Raw genomic sequence first — 25,204 nt, 5'->3', positions numbered from 1 at the left:
CTCCCAACCATTCGTTCACAATTTGAGCCTGATGCATCTTGGTCATCCTAGAATATGGCCATGATCCTACATTAAAAGCTACAGAAGGTTGACAAATATATAACATGCTAGAAACATAATAATTATAGATTCATAAGCATTTGCCAATTTAAATCCAAACCAACTTTTTTTTGGCTGGGTATATTAGCGACTTTGTGTTTTTGTTTGCAAACTTTCATTGGAACTATGGTTTTGGGAAACACAGAATCATTGAACTATGCTGATAATGATGGATCTTACAATCATTGCACACCAGGTTGGGATGCTGATGATGGCAAAGTGTGATTTTATTGATTTTGGTTTAATAAACTAAACACTTACCTTTCAAACATAATTTGGCCCTTTAGTTTATAGATTTTCCTTCAACAAAAAAATTCCCAAAAGAAGCCAGAGCATCACGCTTCGCAAAACAGACTTTAAAGGGTTAGTTCACCCAAAAATGAAAATTCTGTCAGTATTTACTCACCCTCATGTTGTTCCAACCCCGTAAGACCTTCGTTCATCTTCGAAACACAAATTAAGATATTTAAGATATTAAGATCGCTCCTGCATACTAGTCCATAGGCTTCTTGAGGGAATGACACTTGCTGGCCTCGAAAAGTCATTAAAGACATCGTTAAAATAGTCCAAGTGACTACAGTGGCTCAATCTTAAGTTTATCAAACAACGAGAACACTTTTTGTGCGCAAAAAACGACTTTATTTCAACTATTCGTTTATTTCTCCCTCTGCGCGAGTCAGGTTACTAGTTTAATAGCGTAAGCTTCTGTTATTGTACGTCACACGCATCACACACACATGACCAGCGTCGGCCAATAGTGAGCCTACGTGTGACGTAGCTCTACGCAATCACACTACGTTAACTGACTACAGGCCCATGGAGAAGGAAGTGAATATTTGAAATAAAGTCGTTATTTTTGTTTGTTTTTGCGCACAAAAAGTATTCTCGTCATTTGCTAAAGTTAAAATTGAGCCACTGTAGTCACTTGGACTATTTTAACGATGTCTTTAATGACTTTTCGAGGCCAGCAAGAGCCATTCCCTCAAGAAGCCTATGGACTAGTATGCAGAAGCGATCTTAATATCTTAAATATCTTAATTTGTGCTCCGAAGATGAACGAAGGTCTTACGGGGTTGGAACAACATGAGGGTGAGTAAATACTGACAGAATTAGCATTTTTGGGTGAACTAACCCTTTTAGTGCGGCGACAGCAATTTCCTTCTATATTCCCTCCAGTTTTCCGGCTTCTGTTTTATTAAATATCAGCAATCAGATTTGACAACTGGAATCGTTGCATCTCTGTCTTTCCCTGTTTGCAGGATGCTTTAGAGGTTTGTCAGACGCGAGTGAGTAAGTTGGAGTTACAGCAACAGCAGCAGCAAGTCTTGCAGTTGGAAGGTACCGACGCCAAAGTGCTGCTGGGAAAATGCATTAACATCATGCTGGCCATCGTCACTGTGATCTTGGTGTGCGTCTCCACGGCTGCGAAGTTTTCCGCTCCACTAATGAGAAGTCGTCTACATGTTTTCGGGACTTTCGTATGCGTTTGTCTACTGGTGTATGGCTGGAGCAACTGGGAGCACTTGCAGTGCGCCTTAGAACGAATGCTACTGCCTAGATGAGGGACGTAAAACATGCGCGTTGTGTTTCGTGACGTTTCGGGTCAGATAAAGTGCTCCTCCAGGGATCGTCCCTTCAAAATGTGACTCATAAGACAATGGCTTTAACATACACTTTTGGTCCATTTTGTGTTTGTAAGTGAACGAGATAGTATTCATGACGTACTGTAGCAGAAACCGGTCCATCTCTGTGACTGTATTGTTATACTTTCGAATAACATGTTTCAATTCGTCAGCTGTGTCTTAAAAGTAAAGGTTTACCACCTTTTTTTTTACACATTTTATGTGCTTTCTTAGGTGGCGATGGCATGTTTGTGCTCACAAAAACAAATCTGGGTCATATTTCATCTCGCAATCTATCATAAGAGAGAATATATATATATAGCATAAAGAAAATTAAGACTATTTAGGGACCAGATATTTGTTTGTTGTTTTTTTTGCACTGACTGTCATAATTATGTTTTACCGGGTGTTTTTATGGGCGAGTACTTGTCATTATTCTTGATTCTCATTAGGTTTTTATTACTTTGAAGAATGTGATTCTAAAAAGTAATTGGACAATATTTTTCATTTTAATAATGAGTGATATTTTATTGCAGTAATGAGATTTTTGGAGAATGTGATTAATCATAAATAATGTTAGAATGCAGAGCATGTAATTGTCTTAAAGGGCTTGATTTTCTTTATGCAAATATATGTATATATAGGAATTCAGGGTGAAATACAAACCAGACATGTTTTTGACATGCTTTGTGAGTTTCATTCGTTTACTAAGATTACGTCTTCTAGCATTATTTGTACTAATGAAATGGCCTGAAGTTCTTGTCACCGACACTTTAAAATTGTTAAAAAGTTCTGTTTTTGTTTTTTAATTATTATTCTGATCAGCGGTGCTCTGGACTGACCACAAAAGATGGAAACAAACACTTTCTTTTTGTTTGCTAATAGAAATGCCTTGGGGGTTATAGAACAACAGACGGAAACAAATGTTTATGTAACGCATTCTGAACTGTTCTTTGTGGAAGTTAGAATTACTATTTTTATATATTTTTAAGTAGCTTTGTTTAATGTAAGCTTTAATGATTCCCACGATGCAAACTGATTTAAGCATTACTACAACTGTTCCTTTTGAGTGTGCGTGTGCCTGCCTGTGGTTTTGACTGAAAATTATACAAGCCACAACATCAAATTTACCCATGAACCTGAACTAAGATTAAAAGGCCTTTTTTTTTTCTACGCATGGGAAAAGTGATGCTTCAGTGTCCATCCGGTAGGAAACTGGTCTGGTTTTAAATATGATCAAAACTTAAAAATAAATCTCCTCATTTTACCTATTGTATGATCCTGTCTTTATTTAAACACGTTGTTTATCTCTCATATGGTGGAACTGTTGTGGACTAAGAAAGTATTTAATGTGAAAATGTATGTTAGCTATGTTCTTATCTTTTCTAACTTACATCTCTATCTGTGCTGTTTGATATTTGAGTAACACTACTGTGCGACGAGCCCGTTCTCATCCCAAAGCGCCATATAGGACGCTTTTGCAAAAGCGTAAATATCCAACGCACATGGCACCCTTTAACGTCTAATGTAATGAGACGCAGATATATTTGGGCAGAAGGCGCCCCCTAGTGGTCTAACCCTTACCCTACACCATACTTAACCATAACTGAAGCGTCTCATTAGACGTTAAAGGGTGCCATGTGCGTTGGATATTTACGCTTTTGCAAAAGCGTCCTATATGGCGCTTTGGGATGAGAATGCGGCGTTGGTGCGACAGAGAGTCACGTGGGTATGACGCAATCGTTTGCCTACTTTTACAAAAATCTGCTTCTACGGGGCCATAACATAAGCTACAAGGTAATGGAGCATTTTATACATTGTCGTGTTTCTTTAGAAATAAATAAAGGACAAATGGGGTCTTCAAACGCCTCAGATGTAAAGTTATTCGCTGTCAAAGTGACGCCAAAATGAATGGGAGTCAACAATGCTAACGCAAGTGAAGTTCTGCTACAAGATGGCAGCTCCCGCGAGGCTTCAACTTCCGGTCGATGGATTACCATCGCTTGGCTTTTACCCTGGTGCAGATTGGAGTGTGGATGATGGCTGAGAGAGTGCAGGTGAGGGACAGGAGGGATGCTGGGAAATGTAGTTTCTGACTAGATGACTGGAGTATTGAAGATGAGCAGATGGAAAGCATTCGGGACAGGCGACCTTTCGTCGACAGTTGAAAACCCAACCTGATTTGCTGTCCACAATTGTTACAGAGGAATGTTTGTTGAGATAGATGTATTATTATTGCACCCTGCAGGATTTTTAATATCATGTATAGGACGACATAAACTAAGTGAACTTTTTCCATAATATATTAAGTGGTTTTAGTAAAATCTTATATTGCTTTTCATTGTAATTTCTTAAATGAATTGCATTTGCACAGTTAGTAACTTATTTTAGACAATACAAAAGTGCATTTACATGGTTTTCAACTGATTATAATCTGAGCTTTCTTGGTCGTTAAGCACAAGTGCTGTAGATTGTGACTTTCCGACTGAGTTCTTGCAGAACATCTCTGGCCTCATTCTCCAGCCCATCCAGTTCCTGAGCTTTCTCCAGCAGAGTGTGCTGGTTTATCACAAATGATCTCTCCAGCTCTGGAACAGATACATTGAGAGAAACGTTAGGAATCATAGTTCAATCTATAATCTCATATTCGAGCACTGTTACCTCTTAGTCTCTGTAGTTTGGTGGTGGAGTCTGTTAATAGATCTTTTGCTTCTTGTCGTAGTTGCTCGGCCCTCTGACGTGCATCAATCACACCAGCTACGTTTGGATCTGTCAGACCGCTGACCAGCTGGTACTTAGGTTGCAGTGAGTCAATCTCCTAAAATACACAAAAATACACGAGCACACTTATTTCAAAGTGTCTAAGAGTCAATGATGTATAAGAGTGTAACCGATTAAAAAATTAAATCAGGAGCCATTTAATGGGAAAGTCATGTGACCATATGTTTATTACGTGTGGTTAAAACACCTGTTGTTTGTGTGTGTTAATAGAATGGGGATCTGTTTCAGAAAGGAGGTTAAGTGAAAACTCTGAGTATATGTTAACCCTGAAATGAGGGAAACTCAGAAAGGGGGGTATATCAAACCCGAGAAAGCAGAGTAAGTCAAGCCCGTTTCTGAAAGAGAGGTAACTTATAATCAGAGTCAGTTACCATGGGAACTTACTCAGTGAACCTAACCTAGTCGGGAGCAGGTTTTCTTCAGTAAACCCAGAGTTTCTTTCGGTCTCCTCCTCTTTTTTTAAGAGGAAGTTCTGTTTAAACACCAACAATAATACTAAAATGTATTTACGCATTCTTTAAGGAATATATATTGTTTGTCCATGGTTTAATTGACTAAATCTGTTTTGCAGTACTTTGGCTAAAAATAAAAGGATTAAAATGTTTGCTAAACTTTTATTTGATTACCACCGTTTTGGATAATATATTTCTATTAAATCATTAAAAAATTGGAATAAAAAACATTTAATAGAACTCAATTATTTTTCAAACATAATTTAATAAGTTATTAATGCTAAAAAATAAGATGTTAATCTTATTCATAATCAATTATTGAATTTAGTTGATTACATGTGTTTTATTGAACAAATGTTTAATTTATCTGTCATTTTAACTGATGATAATAATAACCGTAATTTAATAATGAAGTTTATATATTTTTAATTGTTTAATACCATAAATTGTGATATTTTTCTGAGACGGTTCTCATGGAGGAGTCCCCTACCCCACCCCCGCTGTTAAACAAGTTACTTAGCAACTTTTACTCATGTTTTAAAATAACTACTTTTTACTTGAGTAGATTTTTAGACTGGTATTTTTACTTTTACTTAAGTAAAAATGTATCAAAGTAATAGTAGCCTACTTTAGGTTGAATAACATTCTTCCAGTTTCACCTCTAATATTATAACAGTAAGTTACTCTAAAATAGTTATGATTATTAACAACAAATGACATCTTCAACGGTGTAGTTAGAATAATGTAATAATTAGGCTACTATCTCTAGAAAGTATTGGTCTACAAATTACTAAATCCTATCAACCTCAACCACTTGATTAAGAGGAGAGACAAGAAACAGCACTTTTAATGCTTTCAAATGAACAATATACAATTGCATGAATTATTCTTGAATTGATCAAAGTGTGTAGAGGGAGAAGGTTACATAAAAAATATACCTTTTAAAAATGTATGTTAAATCCACTATTGTTTTTATACTGAATTGGTCAGTAGTTTATGCAGTAGCCTATTTAATGTAATTGCATCATATTCTATTTTAAATTACAGAAGAATTTAAGAGTAATCCCTTTAATTAAATTACAATATTTAGATTACTAGGTAATTAATTACACCCAACACCTCTTTTTGTCTGGCGCCGTTGTCATGGTGACTCATAATACATGCGCTCCATTGATGGCTTAGTTATGGTGCACGCGCTTAACACAGTCAACTCAGAGTTGATTGAACTAACTCATTTCAGCTGTTCTGTAACCGAAAACTCAGAGTTTCCCATCTCAGGGTTAAGTCAACTCAGAGTTCAAGTTTTAACTCAGACTGAGTTGGTTGAACCTCCTTATTGAAACGGGCCCCTGGAGCACAAATTGACCGTGTACGCGTGCAAGCCTGTAAAAATAAAACATAATGCAAGCTGTAGCCTACAAAGAAACGCGTCACAGAAGTTATTCCAGCCACTCAGTTCCTTAGCGGTCTTTGGTTTGTCTGTACGAGCCGCAACAAGTTAGTCGTCAAAATTGTTTGTTTGAGAACCTGTCCTGAACGCGTCGACTTTAGACGAAGGAAGAGGCCCTCACGCTTTAACTGGACGGAAAGGATTAAGTGCAGCGCTAACTGACGGAGATTCGCCCGCTCTCCCTTGTTTTAATGAAAAGGGTTTATTGCACATTGGACTTCCAACACAATAGGACCGACGTTTGGATATGTTTGCTGCTAACAACAACAACAACCACCGCACAATTGGACGTTCAAAGCAACAGGACAGATGTCTTCTTCGGATGTATGCTGCAGTTGAGCTGGTAGGACATTGGGTTTTTACATCTTTGCTTGTGTTCGCGGATGATTTGAAATGGTCTGGCGGTTTGTTTACGATTGGTGCAGCGCTGTTGTTGTGTTTGATTGATCGTTGTTTAGACTGCTGGGCTTTTGGAGTTGTGAGAGATCCGATTGTTGTTTTGGATTGTGTTCGCTTGTTTGCCGTGGCCTGTTTAAATGCGCTGAGGTGTGTGTGCTTCAATTATGAGTGGGATGGAAACGGGTGCGAATGTTGAACCTGAACAGGACACATGTAAAAGTTCAACTTACAGCAAAGGTTTTGGCTTATAAACTTGAGCAGCTTCAGAAGGAATGAAAAAGAATTGTAAATGTGATTAAAAGTGCAACACCAGCTATCAAAGAACTGAAAAATGAGAACGTTTCAGTGGTACAGTCTGAACTTGAAAGTGAACTTAACTGAACTTAAATTTCCTTTGAAAGTATTTTTGACTAAATGAACAGAACATCACAGTCAAAAGAGAGTTACCCGTTCAGTGTGCTCAATTTCCGCTGTGATGTCGTCAGTTTGTCTGTGAGTTTGATTTGCATCGCTGGATGTTTCTGCAGTTTTCTGTTGGAGTTCGTTGATGTCTCTCTCAAGATCCAAAATTCTTACTGTGCTGCTACTCAGTTTGAACTCTGTTGCTTCTGTTTTTGATTGTACCTATATAGACAAAGATTTCATTGAAAAGAATCAATACATTTACAAATTAATTTTTTTTTTAAAGATATGTATTGTATACTCACAGCGGTGATTTGTTCTTTTGTTTGGGTCACGTCACTCTTGACTTCTTTCAGTTTCCCGCTGGCAGCAGTCTGAGCGCGCTCAGTATCCCCTTGAGTTTGCTTCACCTCATCTGTGGCCTGTTTCAGTGCTGTAGCTCTCTCACTGTCATACACCCACACACAGCATAATATTTGTAAAAAAATATATGTTTTTTTTATGGTTATTTCTTCAACCTGGCCTTTTATATTGCATGGATTGATTTTATTACAGTACATTGACAGATTTGAACTTTTTCATTTTTTTACCTTACCGACATAAAAATGCCTTTTATTTTTTATTTTTATGCCTTTCATTTTTGCCTTGCCTCAGACCCAATTGTTATTATTTTTAAACCTATGATAATATAAACAAAAAGTGCAATATGACTATTTTTATAATACGGTGTGAAAATCATTTGCATAATTTTTACACAAATTATAACTGTTCCTTAGTTGTACTGCCACAATTTTGCCACAAAAACGTTGTTAAATTAGTGTACTTGGTTACCAAGAAAACAGTGCAAATGAAGCGCAAGCTTGAGATGAAAAATGAGACATATGCTGTGAGAAAACAAAGAAAAATCACTATTTTTTCACAATATTTACGCGTTAATAAAAACTGTAATTTTGACAACATTTTTAAAATATTATTTCTGTATTAAAGAAAGACAATTCTCCACTGATGCATATATATAGGGATGGGCAACGATTAATCGCGATTAATCGCATCCAAAATAAAAGTATTTGTTTACATAATATATGTGTGTGTAGTGTGTATAATTAATTTGTATTACTATTTTGTATACTTTGTATTACTTACTACATTATATTAATTTAAGACAAATGTGTTATTAATATATCAAATATTTATATTTATATATAATATTAATTATGTATAAATATATATATATAAATATATTATGTATAAAGTATGTATAAAGTACATATCAAATATTTATATATAATATTAATTATGTATAAATATATATGCATGTATAAATATATAAATATATTATGTATAAAGTATATACATGCAAATATTTCTTAAATATATACATTCATGTGTGTGTGTGTTTATATATACAAATTAATTATACACACTACACACACATATATTATGTAAACACAAACTTTTATTTTGGATGCGATTAATCGTTGCCCATCCCTAAATATATATATATATATATATATATATATATATATATATATATATATATATATATAAATAAATGTATATATACATATTTATTTCACTGAATGTTATTTTTCTACATTTAATATTTATTATTATTAATATTTTTATTCCAGATGTACCAAAAGTACAAATCAGATTAGATAGGAGGCCTCGAGGTCCGTTTTCTAGGTCAAATAGGTTGAGAAGCCGCTTTATATCCCCCTATTGGACATTGTTAGAAGGCAAACTGAATAAACTAGTGAGTTTTAAAAGTGTTTTTCTAAAGTTTTATATCAAAAGTTACTCACTTGGCAGCCTGTGCTTGTTGCAGGAGTCTCTCTGCAGCGAGGGCCTTGTCTGCCGTCTGGGTCAGAATATCATCCACACTGGTCAGTCTGGCCACATGTTGGTTGATCTCTATGGTCATGTTCTTTAGAGCTCCAGGTGACACTGGCAAACTCAATCTCATCACCTCATCAGATACTTCCTCTATACGCTTCGGATCAGTTTCGACTACACAGACAACGTTTCTAGCATCAAAGTTTAGATTTCCACTATATTTGAGACACTGCATAATAATAAATGTATATTATATACCATGCTCCTACATCTAATAAGCGATGGTAGGCAACAAAAAGACAAACCGGGTAGGACATTTCATGCAGATATATTATGTATATACAAGTGTTTTGAAGAAAATCTGGTCCCACTTTATATTAAGTGGCTTTAAGTACTAGTTAATTACATTAAAAATAATAATTTGATACAATGGACTTATTGTGTGCATACATGTTTTTACATTTTAAAATTCCAGCATGTAATTCCAGCTACAGTTAATTTATGTAATTACATGTGTAATTACACAGTTGACCCTCCCCTCACACCTTAACCTACCCTTAAACCGACCCATACCACCACACCTATCCCTAACCTTACCCAGATCACACCTCAATAGCAGCAAAAGTGTTTTAGAATACAACAAGAACACAATAATACATTGTACTTATTGTTCAATGTAAGTACATAGTACTTAAAGCCACTTAATATAAAGTGGAAAAATATTGTTAGTATTCTAAACTCATCTAATGTGTGAGTGTTTACTATATGTAACATTTCATACTTGTGAGGAAGTCTCGTATTTGCTGAATGAGGTCTCGGAGCTCATCATTGGTCTGTTCCACTCGTGCTTTGCTCTGATTGGCTTTCAGTAACACTCCCTGAGCGCTCAACTTAGCCTCATCTGCACGTCCTCGAGCATCTGACACCTACCAGACAACACGCATTGCAAAATAAATCTATAAATATATGATAGAACAGCATTGATTTAAAACAGTTTTTTTTTTGTAATGATGTAAAAGTCTTTATTGTCAACTTTTGATGGATTTAATGTGTCATTGCTGAATGAAAATACACATTTCTTGTGTAGGCTACATGAAAAAAAGTTATGATAATTAATATTGTTGTGAATTACCTACCATCTTGTTTAGCTTGTCCACCTCTCTTAAAGCGCGCAGGACCTCTTGGTCTACGTTTTTGGCTTTCTTCAAGGCCTCTTGAGATTGGCTCACAATAGTCTCACATCCTTCTCCACCACACTGGGTCAAGCCATCCTCGCTCACACAGCCTAGACCACCACAGTCACCGCAACCATCAAGACCTGACACCCCTCCGCACACCTAAACACATACATTTCCACATCTGATATTATAACCCGGGAGAATATAGCTTTTTTTTTTTTTTTTAAAACGTCATCTATTTACCTGACGGTTTAGTCGTGAAAGGTCTGTGGAGTCTAGTTCAGATCCGATTTTGTCCAGCCTCTTTATATGCAGCTGATGTTTGAGGTTAAACTCTTTGTCGGTGGCGTCTAGTTTGGCTTCTGCAGCTTTCCTCAGCCTGGCAGACTCATTGACCGTACTTCTCAAATCAGAGACGGCTCGATTGACACGAAGCTCCGCCTCGCCAGATTCCCTGTAATGCTCTCCGATGCTGTCAGCCGCACCTACGGGAGATGATCGACACACACTTCTGATAAACCATGTGTGTGTTGAATTTAAAGCAGTATGCTTGTGTGCTCGACTCACCTCTGGCGTCTGAATTTTTAATGTTCAGAACCTGTCGCTGTTTGTCAGAGGAGATCTCTTGAAGGTTTTGGGCCTCTTTGGTCAGACGTTCTAGGTTCTCCACGGCCACCTGATGGTCAGCAGACACTTGCCCCAAATCCGTTTCAGATCGGTCCAAAGACTTTCTCAGAACTGATGCTGTCTCACTAAGATCAGGAGAAAGAAATCCAAGTGTTTTAAAGCAAATGGTGTGAAAAAGAACTTAGCCCCTGGGGCCGGTTTCACAAAGATAGACTTTGACTATGGCTTAGATATAGTAGATAGTCAGACTTCAGATAGACATCTAAATTAGACCGTTGCACAAAGCACTTAAGACTCTGACTATCTTAAGTAGGACTACATTGCAATGCATTCTGGGTAAAATAAGACACTTTTCAAAACAAAAAACATGGCGGATCGAGTAAGTGCATTCAACCGTTCAGTGCAGTTTACACCAGCAGAAAATATGTGTTTGTTGGAGGAGTATAACAGTTACAAGGACATTTTACTGGGAAAATTTAACGGAGAATGTAGCAATAAAAAGAAGTGTTTAATTTGGAAAAAGATTGCGACGACAGTAAACAGCGTTAATCCAACCGTTGAGCGGAGCGTCAAAGACGTACAAAAAAGGTACAAAAACATGGTACAAGATGCCAAAAAAGAAATATTCAAGAGAAAGAACCCAAAAACGGGAGGAGGACCCCAAGAGAAACTTAAGGACACCACAGAAATGGTAATGACTATATATGGCGGACAGTCGCCTATGTTCTGGGGGATAAGCGGAGGACGGGAAAGTGGAGTGTGCGGCGTCAACAGCGACGTTACCGGCGGAGTTCCCTCAGCCACTGACAGCAGCACCCCGCCTTGTCAAGAGGAAGAGCCAGACAATCAAGAGGAGAATACAGGTAACTGCGGGTGATTGTTTTAAAGAAATCAGTTCGGTTTTTACTTTTGCTTCATTGCCGTCGAGTTGATGCTAATAAAGTCGATGTAAAGTTGATGTAAGTTATGCTAATGTGAACCGGTAAGCTTGCTAGCCAGAAAATAAACGTTAAACATACTGCTTCCGCCTATAATACAAGGAAGCTATGTTCTTGGTCTGCAATTTATTTAATGTAGGAATCTGATTCGTGCTAATGTTATGTCTGTACTTATTTTTAGTGACCCTGTCTTTGACTTGGGAACGAAGTGAGGCAGTGGAGGAGGAGCCGGGTGAGAGACGGGAGGGGACGCGAGATGAAGAGTCCGAGTCAGCGTCAGGATCAGCATCAGCTACAGCTGCTGCTCCCTTGGTTTGCACATCAGTGTCGAGAGGAACAACTATGTCAATGGTGCTAGACAAACAATACAGAAATCTTGAACTGGAAGAGAGGAAATTGCTGCTCGAGATTGAAGTTTTACAGCTTCAGAGAGATAAATTAAAATCAGACTTGCAAAAACAGTCAGTGGAGTTGTGAATATCTTAAATACTTCCAATAAGACAATGAGGTATTTTAGGCTAATTCTTTTCTGTGTTTTTTAAAGCTGTTTCAAAAGTTAATATGTTGAGTAGACCTACTTCTAATCTGCCTTATTAGTTTTACACAGGTTAAGAGTTTGAATGTTTTAAGAGTAGATATGTTAGAGAGTACTTTTAATAACTTTGAGGATTTTGATATGAATGAAAAGAGACACAAACGCTGTATAATTTATTGTACTAATTTATTGAATGAACAGTATGTCATTTTTTGTGAGAAAAATGGTTAAGAGTTTGAACGGTAGATTTGTTGTACTTTTAATAACTTTGAGGATTTTTATATGAATGTAAAGAGACACAAACGCTGTATAATTTATTGTACTAATTTATTGAATGAACAGTATGTAATTTTTTGTGAGAAAAATGGTTAAGAGTTTGAACGGTAGATTTGTTGTACTTTTAATAACTTTGAGGATTTTTATATAAATGTAAAGAGACACAAACGCTGTATAATTTATTGTACTAATTTATTGAATGAACAGTATGTAATTTTTTGTGATAAAAATGGTTAAGAGTTTGAACGGTAGATTTGTTGTACTTTTAATAACTTTGAGGATTTTGATATAAATGTAAAGAGACACAAACGCTGTATAATTTATTGTACTAATTTATTGAATGAACAGTATATCACTTTAGAAAACTTCAAAAAATAAATATATATATATATATTTATTAAGTTGGTTGCTACTCATTTAAGCCTAATAGGTAAAGACAGACTGTTGTGGCCCACTTTGATGTGATTTTTGTTGTTGTTTCATACATTGAAAATCCTGTCAACATACATCTGACGCACATATCGACCGGTTCCATTCTGCTCCTCTAAATCTTCTCTGTCCTCCAGTTCATTTTGATTGTCATCTCTGATATCCTCTCCTTGAGGGTCAGGTAGGCGGAGATCCCTAATGATTAAGAAGTAAACAAGTATGATTATAACTGTAGAATGTGGTAAATAGTTATTCAATTAGGCCTATTGAAAATGGCTATCAATTTAAATTGTTTGTTTTCAGGTAGGCCTACCTCGCTATGTTATGCAGCACAACAGTCGCACAGATGATGTTACACACTCTGTCAGGTGTCATTCGCAATTCCCCATGTAGACAATGGAAACGCCTCTTCAGTACACCAAATGCCCGCTCTACAGTGTTACGAGTTGAACAGTGTGCTGCATTGTAGTTTCTCTGTGCAGGTGTAGTAGGATTCAGAAAGGGAGTTAGGAGCCAAGGTTTTAGAGGGTAGCCAGAGTCCCCCAACAGGACCCCATCGATAATGCCTTGCTCAAATGCTTGGAAAAGTTGAGAATTTTGAAGAATTCGAGAGTCATGAATTGATCCAGGCCAGCGGGCCACACAGTTGAGGAACCGGAGATCAGAATCACAAACAGCCTGAATGTTTAAGCTGTGGTATCCTTTTCTATTCACAAACAAATGTTCATGAGCTGTTGGAGCCTGGATTCTGACATGTGTCCCATCAATTGCTCCAACAATATTGGGAAATCTTGCTATGCTGAAGAACCCTCTTTTGACTTTGTTCAGCTCAGCCAGTTGGTTTGGAAACTGAGGGAGCTTATTTGAAAGTGCCCTTGATACCCTGTATACCACCCGTGACACAGAAGCTTTGCTGAGACCCACTGTGTCACCAACAGCATTCAGAAACGTTCCTGTTGCATAAAATCTCAACGCAGTGCAAACCTGTAGCAATGCTGGGATGCTATGGCTTCTTGAAGTGGCAGGGCTCAGTACTTCAGCTAATTCATCAGTCAGACTCAGTATAGCTTCCTTGGGCAAACGAAACCGACTGATAAAGTCCTCATTATTATATATTTCCAGTAGGTTACTGCGGTCCCTAAAAACCCTTTCCCTTCTCATAGCTCTCTCCATTACTTCGTCAGCAAACCACAAATTATGAGCCATTTTCCCTTCTCTTTTGGCTGTTTGTAATGTAACTGATTGCTACTGTTGGTTGCCAAGGTAACATAGAGTCTTAGACCAAAGTTAGCCTGGGGGTAAGGTGTCTAATTTTTTTGGTCTAAATTAAGTCAGTCTTTACTTTTGTGAAACTGTCTAACTTGCATTAGACTAGTCTATGAGCACATTTTAGACTTGTCTAACACTATAGACCGGTCTAAAATAGCTTTGTGAAACCGGCCCCTGGTGTTGAAAGAAGTTTGGGACTGGGACTCCATTTTCCATTCACACTGTTGTTGTTGTCGTTGTTGGAATAAATATGAATGGTGTGTTCATGTTAAGTATGTGCAGCTTTATAGGGATGTCTGATTGGTTTTGGGTTAACCTGATCCCAATCTTGGTAGGTGTTTACATAAGGTTCATTCTTGCTAGAAGAAGTGTAAAAAGAAAGCAGGATTGCAAGACTATTTTTTTTTTCAATTGTCAGACATGCAGGATAATTATAAAATATGGATTCAATACTTAAAATAGCAATAAATAATAATTAATTAAAATATTAACTAAAATAAATAGAACCCCAGATAGCAGACTGACATTGAATCAACGTGGAAATATGACATCGAAACAACGTTGATCTGACATTGTTTTGCTCATCGAATTAACGTTGAACCAACGTCTGACGCGTCATTCTCTCAAAACTAACGGAAAATCAACTTGAGTCAACGCGTTGTTTCAACGTTATGAAAGCAAACCAATTTTCGATTTTCATTTACCTTTGAAGAATGCCGCGTCTGACGTTGGTTCAACGTTAATTCGATGAGCAAAATCAACGTTGTTTCAATGTCATGAGAGACGTTGATTCAATGTCAGTTTGCTGTCTGGGACATTAGTTAAATAAATTATCATTTTGCAAGATGTAAACAACACTGGTCCAGGAACACTTCCTGTTTCAGTTTGTAACTGTTTTCTTTATTTCACATGTAAAGAAAAAATCTTAAAGATGTTTGTTTAACTTTTTGATTCAGTTTTACATGTTCTGTTTAGAGCCCGACCGATAAAGGATTTTGAAGGCCGATACCGATACAAATATTTGTTGGTTTTAAAATTCGATATTCCGATATATCGGCCGATATTTTTTTAACGTTAACAGATTTCCCTAACATTAGTTAATTGTAGTTATTTATGAGTTTTAACAAGTTTTAAATTATATGAAAATGCATTTTAAAAAGAAACTTGTTTCTTTTATTGTCACAACAGAACCGAGAAACATCAAAATATATTAGTTCTGATAAATAAAATAATAATTAGTCCCTACATTGCCTTATAAGCTACTTTATAATTACAATGTCAGCTTGCTTATCCCTTTACCTGCACTTTTTACATTCTTTCCATCAAATCATTTTCAATCATCAGTTGCTGCCTGCCTTCTAAAACCTACTATTTAGCGATTCTAAATCCATTACGGAGCGACAGTCTGCAACGCACACTTCGCGTCGTTAGATTTCACACACGTGTAAAAGAAAAGCGAACTTTTATGCGCAGGATGTGTGGCGCGTTATACACGAGTGTTGCCAACAGGGACGGTGTAGAGTGCCCTCTGGTGGACAAACTATACAACTCCAACACTCATAACATGGTTGAAGCGTGTTTCGTCCATTTTTATTTTATCTTTGAAATATTCATTTATCGGCCATTATAACTGCCGATACCCATAGTTTGGAAAATGCCTAATATCGGCCGATAATATCGGCCCGGCTCTAGTTCTGTTGGTTGTATTTTATCCCAGCTTTTATGTAGTATTAAAAAAATGAAACAGGAAGTGCTTCTGGACCAGTTTTGTTTACATCTTGCAAAATGGTTTATAATACATTTAATATTTATATTTGTTTGTCACAGCACTACAAGGTGGTCCAGGTTAAACCCCCCCGAAGCCTTCATTTTTGGCTAAAAATATTAGTATCTGACAATATTTTTTAATAATGTTGTATATATGACCTATGATGATGGCTTTTATGATGCTGTCGCCATAAATACTTTCACTGCATGGAAAAAAGAGCAGCGTGAACATTATACAAAACAACTCCTTTACAGTGATCCATATAGAGCGCAACAGTGGCCCACTTTTTCCAGTTCCAATTGTAAAACTGTTTTTAATATTGTAAAAGTTAATGTAAAATCATTTTCCTTATGGAGAAAAAGTGTGGGGTTTTTACTTCTGGAACCAGTCTGTTGCACTCCACTTCAGAGAAGACAGGAAATCATGGGTTTGGAATGACATGAGGATGAATAAATTCACTTTAAAAGAGAGAATAGAGTATATAGAAAGGAAAACAATGGAGTGATAAGCATGTGGATATGTTATACGTACTTCGCTTGCTGCAGCGTCCTCTGTGTGTTCGTGTGAGTTTGTTGAACCTTGTCATCTTCGAGTATCTCTCTGAGCTGTCTGGTTTTATCCTCCAGACTTGATATGATGTCTTTATAGGGCGTAGCCACGCCCGTCTCTTTCATTTCCTCTACTGTATTCACCAGTCTCTGCGTTTGATTGGTCAACTCTCCCACATTTACATCCCATTCGTGAAAACACCGATGACACGCCTCGCAATCAGGAAAGGTCCCCACGTAGCCACGCCCACACGAGTCACACCTTCGCCCGTCCACGCCCTCTACGCACACGCACTCGCCAGACATCTTATCACACTGTTGTGTGGCAATGCCTCGTGGGTCACAGTCACATGCTGGAACACAAACATGCACAATTGATTTAAAAAATGAAATGGTGCCAAAATTCTTCATATGATTTAAAATCCTGGATGCGAGTGCTGGAAGGAACAGTGAATTTTTGTATGCGTGTGCTGGAATGTGTGAGAAAACATCTGTTTATTGCCACGCATGATGTATAAGGTGGAAAAAAACAGCTGCTTTTAACTACTACTTTTTGCATACATTAAGAAATATACACTGTAAAAAATGATTTTTTGGTGAAGTAAATACTAGTGAAAAAACCCAATGTAATTTACTTGAAAAAGTTAGTTCAGGCAAGAATTTAAAAAACTAAGTAAATTCCATATCAGTACTTATTTCATGCGAGTATAAATGAAAGTGTAATATCAACTCAATAAAATTAAGTAAAAATTACTCAACTTTTCTGATACTGGGGTTCCCATCATGCACTGGACCTTGAATAATTAATGAGGTTCATTTTTCACTGGTTTCCAGCTGTATTTACACTGTTTTATCATTGATTTTTTTGTTTTCAGTATTAGTAAATTGCCATTTTGTGACATTTCGAGTAAATTTTTCTATCAAACACAAAAACGATCCATCAAATGTTACCACCATTGTGTATTGTCTACCAAGTATTGAGGTGTTTGCATTCACATAAGGCTTAAAGTCTGACATGATGTATATATAAATTACTTAGATGATCTAAGTAAAGAACATACTATAAATGACTAATAAAATTGTTTTAGTGAAGTGTAATACAAAGGCAAAGGAAATCGGTATTAATCAACCTTTTACAAGCCGAGTTAAAATTACTTATTTTTTGTAAAGTTTACTTAATTCCACATTCCAAGTAAATTTAACTTAAAGATTTCTAATTAAAGCCACTGATAAATATGTTTAGGTTTTTACTTGGCAAAAATCTTTGTAAATGTACTAGCATTTTCTGAGTGAGATCGTTTAGCAAGGTTTTTTCAAGTAAATCCTACTCCAAATTTTTTACAGTGTATGTTTTAATGTTTTTTTCTTTTCTTTTTGGGATGATTAGAGCTTGTTTATCTTTATACTGGAATCTTCTTGGCTCTTGACCTCGAAACATAAACATTCATGTCAGGTTTCGTCTTAACTGTCCCTTTGCCAAAAGAACATGGATTAAGGTGTTTATTTGACCGAATGGAAGACTGTGCACGTATTATTCCCAAACCATTCAAATTCACTTGAAGCATATGATGTTTCACATTAAACACGCTTACTTGAGTGCACAAGAAAGATAAAAAAGCAAGGGAAGAGATAAAGAGAGATTGTATTTGTTTGGTTGTAGTTCAACAAGAACAATCACACACACACTTATGCTTGAAAGTAACAGCAGACCCTTATTCAAATAAACTCTGGGTCTGTGAAGAATATCAGAGAGAACTGCATAAATCAAACTGGCAGGAATAAACACTTTTGTATATACTTTCCAACCAATTTCCAAACATTCTGGGAGTTTATTTGCGCTCTTTTGTTTGTAGAAGCCGAATCTCACAAGGGAAACTTTGTCAGCGTACCACAGAAACATTGTCCGGTAACATTTGAACCTTGTATCGGAGGAATAATTTGTGAAAAAATCAGCATTTCCATTTAGTTTGTTCAAGAGAAAAAAATCATAATTTTCAAAGACATATAAAAAAAAAAAAAAAAATATATATATATATATATATATATATATATATATGACAAATCGGTTTGAAGTCTGTTCAGAAATCTTCACTTGGCACTTGGCATGAGAAATATAAGTTGCAGATTGAATCTATTGCTATTTCACCAAAAATCTATTTGCGAATAAAGCATCCTTTCCATTTAATGTGTTCAAGGAAACGAAACATTCCCTGAGAAAAAGAATCAAAATAGAAATGAAAAGAAAGTTGTAGCTCTTAGGGATTTTATTTTTCCGTATTTTGGTATATTTATTTTCATATTCACTTTTATGCACTGTACTGTTAAAATATATGTTGAGGAAAACTCTGTTGGTTCATGTTCATCACATCATACGACATCCAAACAACTCAACCTCAACTGAAGTGTATTGAGCACAAATATTAGTGTAGCAGTATTCGGACTCCACTCACATAACCCACGGCGCGGGCCAGTTTCGATGACGCTGTACAAACTCACCGTGGCACTGGACCTCAGGATTTCCCCAGAACAGTTCCCTGCACTCCTCACATGTTCTGCCTCCAAAACCAGCCTTACAGGAACACTGACCTGACAGCTGAGACAAGTGGATCATTAAACCTGATTTATGATTGATTTTGTCATGAACTTGGGAAAATTGTAGGTTTTTGTGTTTATACCAGGTCGCAGGAGGAACTATACGAGTGTTCTGGGTGGCACTGGCAATGTTGGCATCCTTTGCCACTGTTGATGTTCCATGTGTTGGGGGCACAACGGTCACAGGTCTGACCCTCCACACCAGGCAGGCATGGGCACTGCCCGCTAACCCTGTCACACTCACACAGGCCATCAACACAGCTGTGCCTGGAACTTCCCACAAGATGGCACATACATCCTGAATACAAAACGATACAAAAAAGTGTATAACTATGTTGCTAAACTGTAAACTAGGTTGAAAATAAAATTTCTTCAGTGGAAGAAAATATCTCAAGTCAGTGGAGTCCAATGTTGTTTTGGACCCCATTGACTTTCATTGTATGGACAAAAATGTTCTTCAAAAAGTTGACATTGCTAAACTGTCAACTAGGTTGAAAATACAATTTCTTGAGTGTAAGAAAGTATCTCAAGTCAGTGGAGTCCAATGTTGTTTTGGACCCCATTGACTTTCTATTGACTTTCATTGTATGGACAAAAAAATGTTCTTCAAAAACGTTCTTCAAAAGTTGACGTTGCTAAACTGTCAACTACAGTATGTTGAAAATAAAATTTCTTCAGTGAAAGAAAATATTTAGAAAAATATCACAAGTCAGTGGAGTCCAATGTTGTTTTGGACCCCATTGACTTTCATTGTATGGACAAAAATGTTCTTCAAAAAGTTGACATTGCTAAACTGTCAACTAGGTTGAAAATAAAATTTCTTCAGTGGAAGAAAATATCTCAAGTCAGTGGAGTCCAATGTTGTTTTGGACCCCATTCACTTTCCATTGACTTTCATTGTATGGACAAAAAATGTTCTTTAAAAACGTTCTTCAAAAAGTTGACGGTGCTAAACTGTCAACTAGGTTGAAAATAAAATTTCTTCAGTGGAAGAAAATATCTCAAGTCAGTGGAGTCCAATGTTGTTTTGGACCCCATTGACTTTCCATTGACTTTCATTGTATGGACAAAAAATGTTCTTTAAAAACGTTCTTCAAGAAGTTGACGTTGCTAAACTGTCAACAAGGTTGAAAATAAAATTTCTTCCGTGGAAGAAAATATTTTGAAAAATATCTCAAGTCAGTGGAGTCCAATGTTGTTTTGGACCCCATTGACTTTCATTGTATGGACAAAAACGTTCTTCAAAAAGATCTTCTTTTGTGTTTTGCAGAAAATATTACGTCACGGAAGAAAAGGGCAACGAGTTAATACTAAAAAGAGCATGGAAGAATGGATGGATTTTTAAACACAAATACACACACTGCATGCACATACATGTAGCCGATCAGATGCAGCGCAGTAATGCGCTTGTTTACACTGCATACTCACTCCTGCACTTCTGTGTACGGGCGTCTCCATAGTAACCACGTCGACAGTGCTGGCAAGCATTTCCATCGGTGTGAAACTGGCATTTGAGACAGGCACCAGTGTGGGGGTCGCATGATTCGGGGTCCAGCAAGTTAATATTACCATTACACTGACATGGGTTGCACCGCCCTCCTGGTACCTGAGGGTTACCATGATAGCCAGAGGCACATTCCTCACACTTAGGTCCTAGAACGTGGAGCAGGAGTGAGAAGTGTTTTATGTGAGAAATTGTTTCTGTTTTGTTCATTTCTCCAACTGATGCGTTTACCTTTGTAGCCTGGGCTGCAGACACAGACCGTTTGGAGAGAGTCGGGGTTTTGGTAACAGCTCTCAGCAAACTGCATTCCACTTCCAGGTCCGCCAGGGCACATACAAGGGCGACACGGCTCTCTGAAGCCCAGCAATGCGTTACGGTGAAAACCACTTTCGCACCTGGAAGACACGGTTTTTATTGTTTAATTACTCAAGAAGTAGAGCACTTTAACCCATGGTGAAGTGTAGCGTAAAAAAATCCTATGCAAAATAATATGTGTTAAACAATGTTATCCTCTCTTACCTCTCACAGTTGTGGCCTGTGGTGTGACCCCTGCAGTTCAGGCACTCGCCTGTAAGCGGGTGGCACTGTTCGCTGTTCCCGTTACAGGAGCAAGGGTTGCAGTGAGGGAAGCCCCAGTGGTTGGGCTTACAGTTGCCACACTGGCGCCCGTACGCCCCGTGCACACATAAACACTGGCCCGTGGTGGGGTGGCAGAAAAGATTCTGAGAGCCCAGCGGGTTACAGTCACACGCTGATGAGAAAGTGATGGGAGAGATATGGCGCTAATGTTATTCAATGCTAAATGGATATGTTGGTGTTGTGTTGTTGTGCAAAACGTGTAGTGTTCACTAACGTCTGCATCCCGAGGGTCCAAACTGGTAGGTGGCCGGGGCACAGGCGTCGCAGTTCCTCCCTGAAACATTGGGCCGACACTGACACTGCCCACCGTTAAAGTCACACACTGTGCTCAGAGAACCTCGTGGGTCACACCTACACTCTGCCAGTGATAAATAATTAAGAGACATTTGGGTTTTAATCAGATAGGCAGCAAAAATATGCTTGATTGGCAACCTTGTGCTAAGGACAAAAAGCATATACTTGCATTTGATGATAAAGAATGTACTTTTAAAATTATAGTGTGCAATTTCTGCACCACCAGCATAATCGAATTAACTAGCAATATAATGACTGCTGCGACCAAAAGTTCGCCTTCTCAGGCTGTTTAGACAATTTCATGCTTAGTTTTAAAATCCCCCTGTGGTCAATCATTTTATCCTTTAAAACGCACCTTTGATCACCAAAATGACATATTTAGGCGTTTTTTCCGTGGAAAAAAAACTCTTCATGCCTTAAAATATTCTGAAAGTAGCTCTACACCCTTGCCTCATTTAGTATACACAGCTCCACGCACTCACGCCAGCTCAGAGATCTATTTGTTGACGATGATCACTCGTGATTGGTTACAAGGTATAGTTTGTGACGTCAGAAACACCAGCGATTTCAAACTGTGTTTTTGAGACTGTCTTTGGTTCACGGCAGTTTTAAAGAGAAAATACTCAGCGATGCTGAGTTCAGGTTCAGATTACACATTTTTTTTTGTCTGTTACGATAGTCACGGTGTCAGATTACACGATTTTGACTCATAAAATCTTGTGTCGTGGACAAGACACACGTCAGACTACACGTTGCTTCCTGACCAGTCATCGCATGCTGTCTTTAATGGCGCGCGTGATGTCATCAAGAAGGCAAAACTAGTAGCGAGTGACTTCTGGAAACGAATGTAAACAAACAATGGATAAAGCGGTGAGTGTTGTATTGGCTGTCCTGTGCTCAGAAAAAAGTAAAAAAAGAAAGAAAACCCGACAATGGAGACGTTCCTGGATTGCTCGAAGACGACAGTATGGGCTGTCGTTTTGCCATTTTTGAAAGTTGTGTACAGAAAAGCTTCTGTGCTCCTATTGGTCAACCTCATACATGTAACGGAACCGTCGTGGACGAACGTAAAAAAAATTAAACATGCTAGTTTTTTTGTCGTGATGTCGTGAAGCATCGCAGACGCGACGTACAGTGTCGCCCACTATGACACACTATACAAGATGATACGATCGATTCTTGCGACCCGACGCCCGTTGTCGTTTATGCCTGGTTCAGATTACACGATTTTTTTTGCCTGTTACGATAGTCACTGTGTCAGATTACGCGATTTTGACTCCTAAAATCTTGTCGTGTCTTGGACAAGACACACGTCAGACTACACGTTGCTTCCTGACCAGTCATCGCGTGCCGTTTTTAACAGCGCACATGATGTCATCGAGAAGGCGAAACTAGTAGCGAGTGACTTCCGGAAACGAACGTAAACAAACAGTGGATGAAGCGGTGAGTGTTGTATTGGCTGTCATGTGTTCAGAAAAAAGTAAGAAAGAAAACCCGACAATGGACACGTTCCTGGATTGCTCGAAGAGGGCAGTGTGGACTGTCAATCCTCCAAAGAGAACTTGAGGTAAAATATTGTTTTCTTATATATTTTTACTTTTAGTTTTAACGTTAGCACCATCGTCTCTCTTTCGTTTCGCCATTTTTGAAAGTTGTGTATGGAAAAGCTTCTGTTCTCCTATTGGTCAACCTCATATTTGTGACGGAACCGTTCGTTAAAAAAATTAAACATGCTAGTCTTTTTGTCGTGATGTCGTGAAGCATCGCAGACGTGACGTAGATTGTCGCCCACTATACGAGATGATACGATCGAATCTTGCGACCCGACGCACGTTGTCGTTTATGCCTGGTTCAGATTACACGATTTTTTTTAATCTGTTACGATAGTCACTGTGTCAGATTACGCGATTTTGACTCCTAAAATCTTTTCGTGTCGTGGACAAGATGCATGTCAGACTACACGTTGCTTCCTGACCAGTCATCGCGTGCCGTCTTTAGCGGTGCGCGTGATGTCATCGAGAAGGCGAAACTAGTAGCGAGTGACTTCTGGAAACGAACGTAAACAAACAGTGGATGAAGCGGTGAGTGTTGTATTGGCTGTCCTGTGTTCAGAAAAAAGTAAGAAAGAAAACCCGACATTGGACACGTTCCTGGATTGCTCGAAGACGACAGTGTGGGCTGTCAATCCTCCAAAGAGAACTTGAGGTAAAATATTGTTTTCTTATATATTTTTACTTTTAGTTTTAACGTTAGCACCATCGTCTCTCTTTCGTTTCGCCATTTTTGAAAGTTGTGTACGGAAAAAGCTTCTGTGCTCCTATTGGTCAACCTCATATATGTGATGGAACCGTCGTGGACAGCCGTTGAAAAAATTAAACATGCTAGTCTTTTTGTCGTGATGTCGTGAAGCATCACAGACGCGACGTAGATTGTCGCCCACTATACGAGATGATACGATCGAATCTTGCGACCCGACGCACGTTGTCGTTTATGCCTGGTTCAGATTACACGATTTTTTTTAAATCTGTTACGATAGTCACTGTGTCAGATTACGCGATTTTGACTCCTAAAATCTTTTCGTGTCGTGGACAAGACGCATGTCAGACTACACGTTGCTTCCTGACCAGTCATCGCGTGCCGTCTTTAGCGGTGCGCGTGATGTCATCGAGAAGGCGAAACTAGTAGCGAGTGACTTCTGGAAACGAACGTAAACAAACAGTGGATGAAGCGGTGAGTGTTGTATTGGCTGTCCTGTGTTCAGAAAAAAGTAAGAAAGAAAACCCGACAATGGACACTGAATCCTGGATTGCTCGAAGACGACAGTATGAGCTGTCAATCCTCCAAAGAGAACTTGAGGTAAAATATTGTTTTCTTATATATTTTTACTTTTAGTTTTAACGTTAGCACCATCGTCTCTCTTTCGTTTTGCCATTTTTGAAAGTTGTGTACAAAAAAGCTTCTGTGCTCCTATTGGTCAACCTCATATTTGTGACGGAACCGTCGTGGACGGCCGTTGAAATAATTAAACATGCTAGTCTTTTTATCGTGAGGCATTGTCGCCCACTATGACACATTATAAACAAGATGAAACGATGAAATCTTGCGTCCGACGCCTGTTGTCGTTTACGAATCCCCACGACACTTTACGTCAAACGGATCGTGCCAAAATCGGGCTAAAATCGTGTAATCTGAACCAGGCATAAAAGTATATTAAAACACCACATAGACACATAAACAACGTTAAAAGCTTGATTTTCACCACAGGAGGACTTTAAAAAATGTCGCAACATTTGTTATTCTTCCGACTGTCTCACCCAGAGCTCCATTGTGTAGTAGTGCCGACACACTGAAGATGAAGTTTCTGCAAATATCCGTCAAGGGGATTTTATTAACACTCTGGCTCCGTTCCATACATCTGTATTTCTTGAACATCTCCCAGTCCTCCTGCGCCTGGGGTCCCTCACAAAATAGATCCAGGTCTTGCACCTCTGGCAGAAGCACTATCTACAGAAATTAGAAGAAGTAAAGGGTCAAGACATTAGGCATGATTATAGTGTTAGATGGTT

At 38.0% G+C, this 25,204-nt stretch overlaps 3 protein-coding genes across 4 annotated transcripts in view; 2 read left to right on the top strand and 1 right to left on the bottom strand.

Moving 5' to 3' along the window:
- tmcc3 (transmembrane and coiled-coil domain family 3) overlaps positions 1 to 2,988 on the top strand; it is a 45,016-nt gene extending 42,028 nt beyond the window's left edge. For both annotated transcript variants that reach the window (XM_089127078.1, XM_039668527.2), the window contains exon 4: positions 1,359 to 2,988. In XM_089127078.1, the coding sequence (XP_088983204.1) occupies positions 1,359 to 1,661 (303 nt within the window). In that variant the 3' untranslated portion in view covers positions 1,662 to 2,988. The remainder of the gene's footprint in view (positions 1 to 1,358) is intronic.
- The window catches only part of lamb1b (laminin, beta 1b), a 42,824-nt gene continuing 19,698 nt past the window's right edge, over positions 2,079 to 25,204 (bottom strand). The window contains exons 17-33 of the mRNA XM_039668528.2: positions 24,953 to 25,142; positions 21,559 to 21,702; positions 21,225 to 21,456; positions 20,937 to 21,100; positions 20,630 to 20,854; positions 19,285 to 19,499; positions 19,106 to 19,202; positions 16,593 to 16,962; positions 10,787 to 10,971; positions 10,463 to 10,704; positions 10,178 to 10,378; positions 9,823 to 9,967; positions 9,011 to 9,215; positions 7,511 to 7,652; positions 7,251 to 7,427; positions 4,383 to 4,539; positions 2,079 to 4,309 (exon numbers count right to left, since the gene is read on the bottom strand). Coding sequence (XP_039524462.2) covers positions 4,173 to 4,309; positions 4,383 to 4,539; positions 7,251 to 7,427; positions 7,511 to 7,652; positions 9,011 to 9,215; positions 9,823 to 9,967; positions 10,178 to 10,378; positions 10,463 to 10,704; positions 10,787 to 10,971; positions 16,593 to 16,962; positions 19,106 to 19,202; positions 19,285 to 19,499; positions 20,630 to 20,854; positions 20,937 to 21,100; positions 21,225 to 21,456; positions 21,559 to 21,702; positions 24,953 to 25,142 — 3,228 coding nt within the window. The 3' untranslated portion in view covers positions 2,079 to 4,172. The remainder of the gene's footprint in view (positions 4,310 to 4,382; positions 4,540 to 7,250; positions 7,428 to 7,510; positions 7,653 to 9,010; positions 9,216 to 9,822; positions 9,968 to 10,177; positions 10,379 to 10,462; positions 10,705 to 10,786; positions 10,972 to 16,592; positions 16,963 to 19,105; positions 19,203 to 19,284; positions 19,500 to 20,629; positions 20,855 to 20,936; positions 21,101 to 21,224; positions 21,457 to 21,558; positions 21,703 to 24,952; positions 25,143 to 25,204) is intronic.
- Positions 11,040 to 12,997, top strand: LOC148965200 (uncharacterized). The gene is made up of 2 exons (XM_089127080.1): positions 11,040 to 11,709; positions 11,966 to 12,997. The coding sequence occupies exons 1-2, from the start codon at positions 11,214 to 11,216 to the stop codon at positions 12,259 to 12,261; spliced, it is 792 nt and encodes a 263-aa protein (XP_088983206.1). The 5' UTR covers positions 11,040 to 11,213; the 3' UTR covers positions 12,262 to 12,997.

This window comes from Pimephales promelas, chromosome 24 (assembly GCF_988280905.1).
Source record: "Pimephales promelas chromosome 24, fPimPro1.hap1.1, whole genome shotgun sequence".
NCBI lineage: Eukaryota > Metazoa > Chordata > Actinopteri > Cypriniformes > Leuciscidae > Pimephales > Pimephales promelas.
The sequence above is the reverse complement of the archived record's forward strand: the minus strand, read 5'-3'. Positions and strand labels throughout refer to the sequence as shown.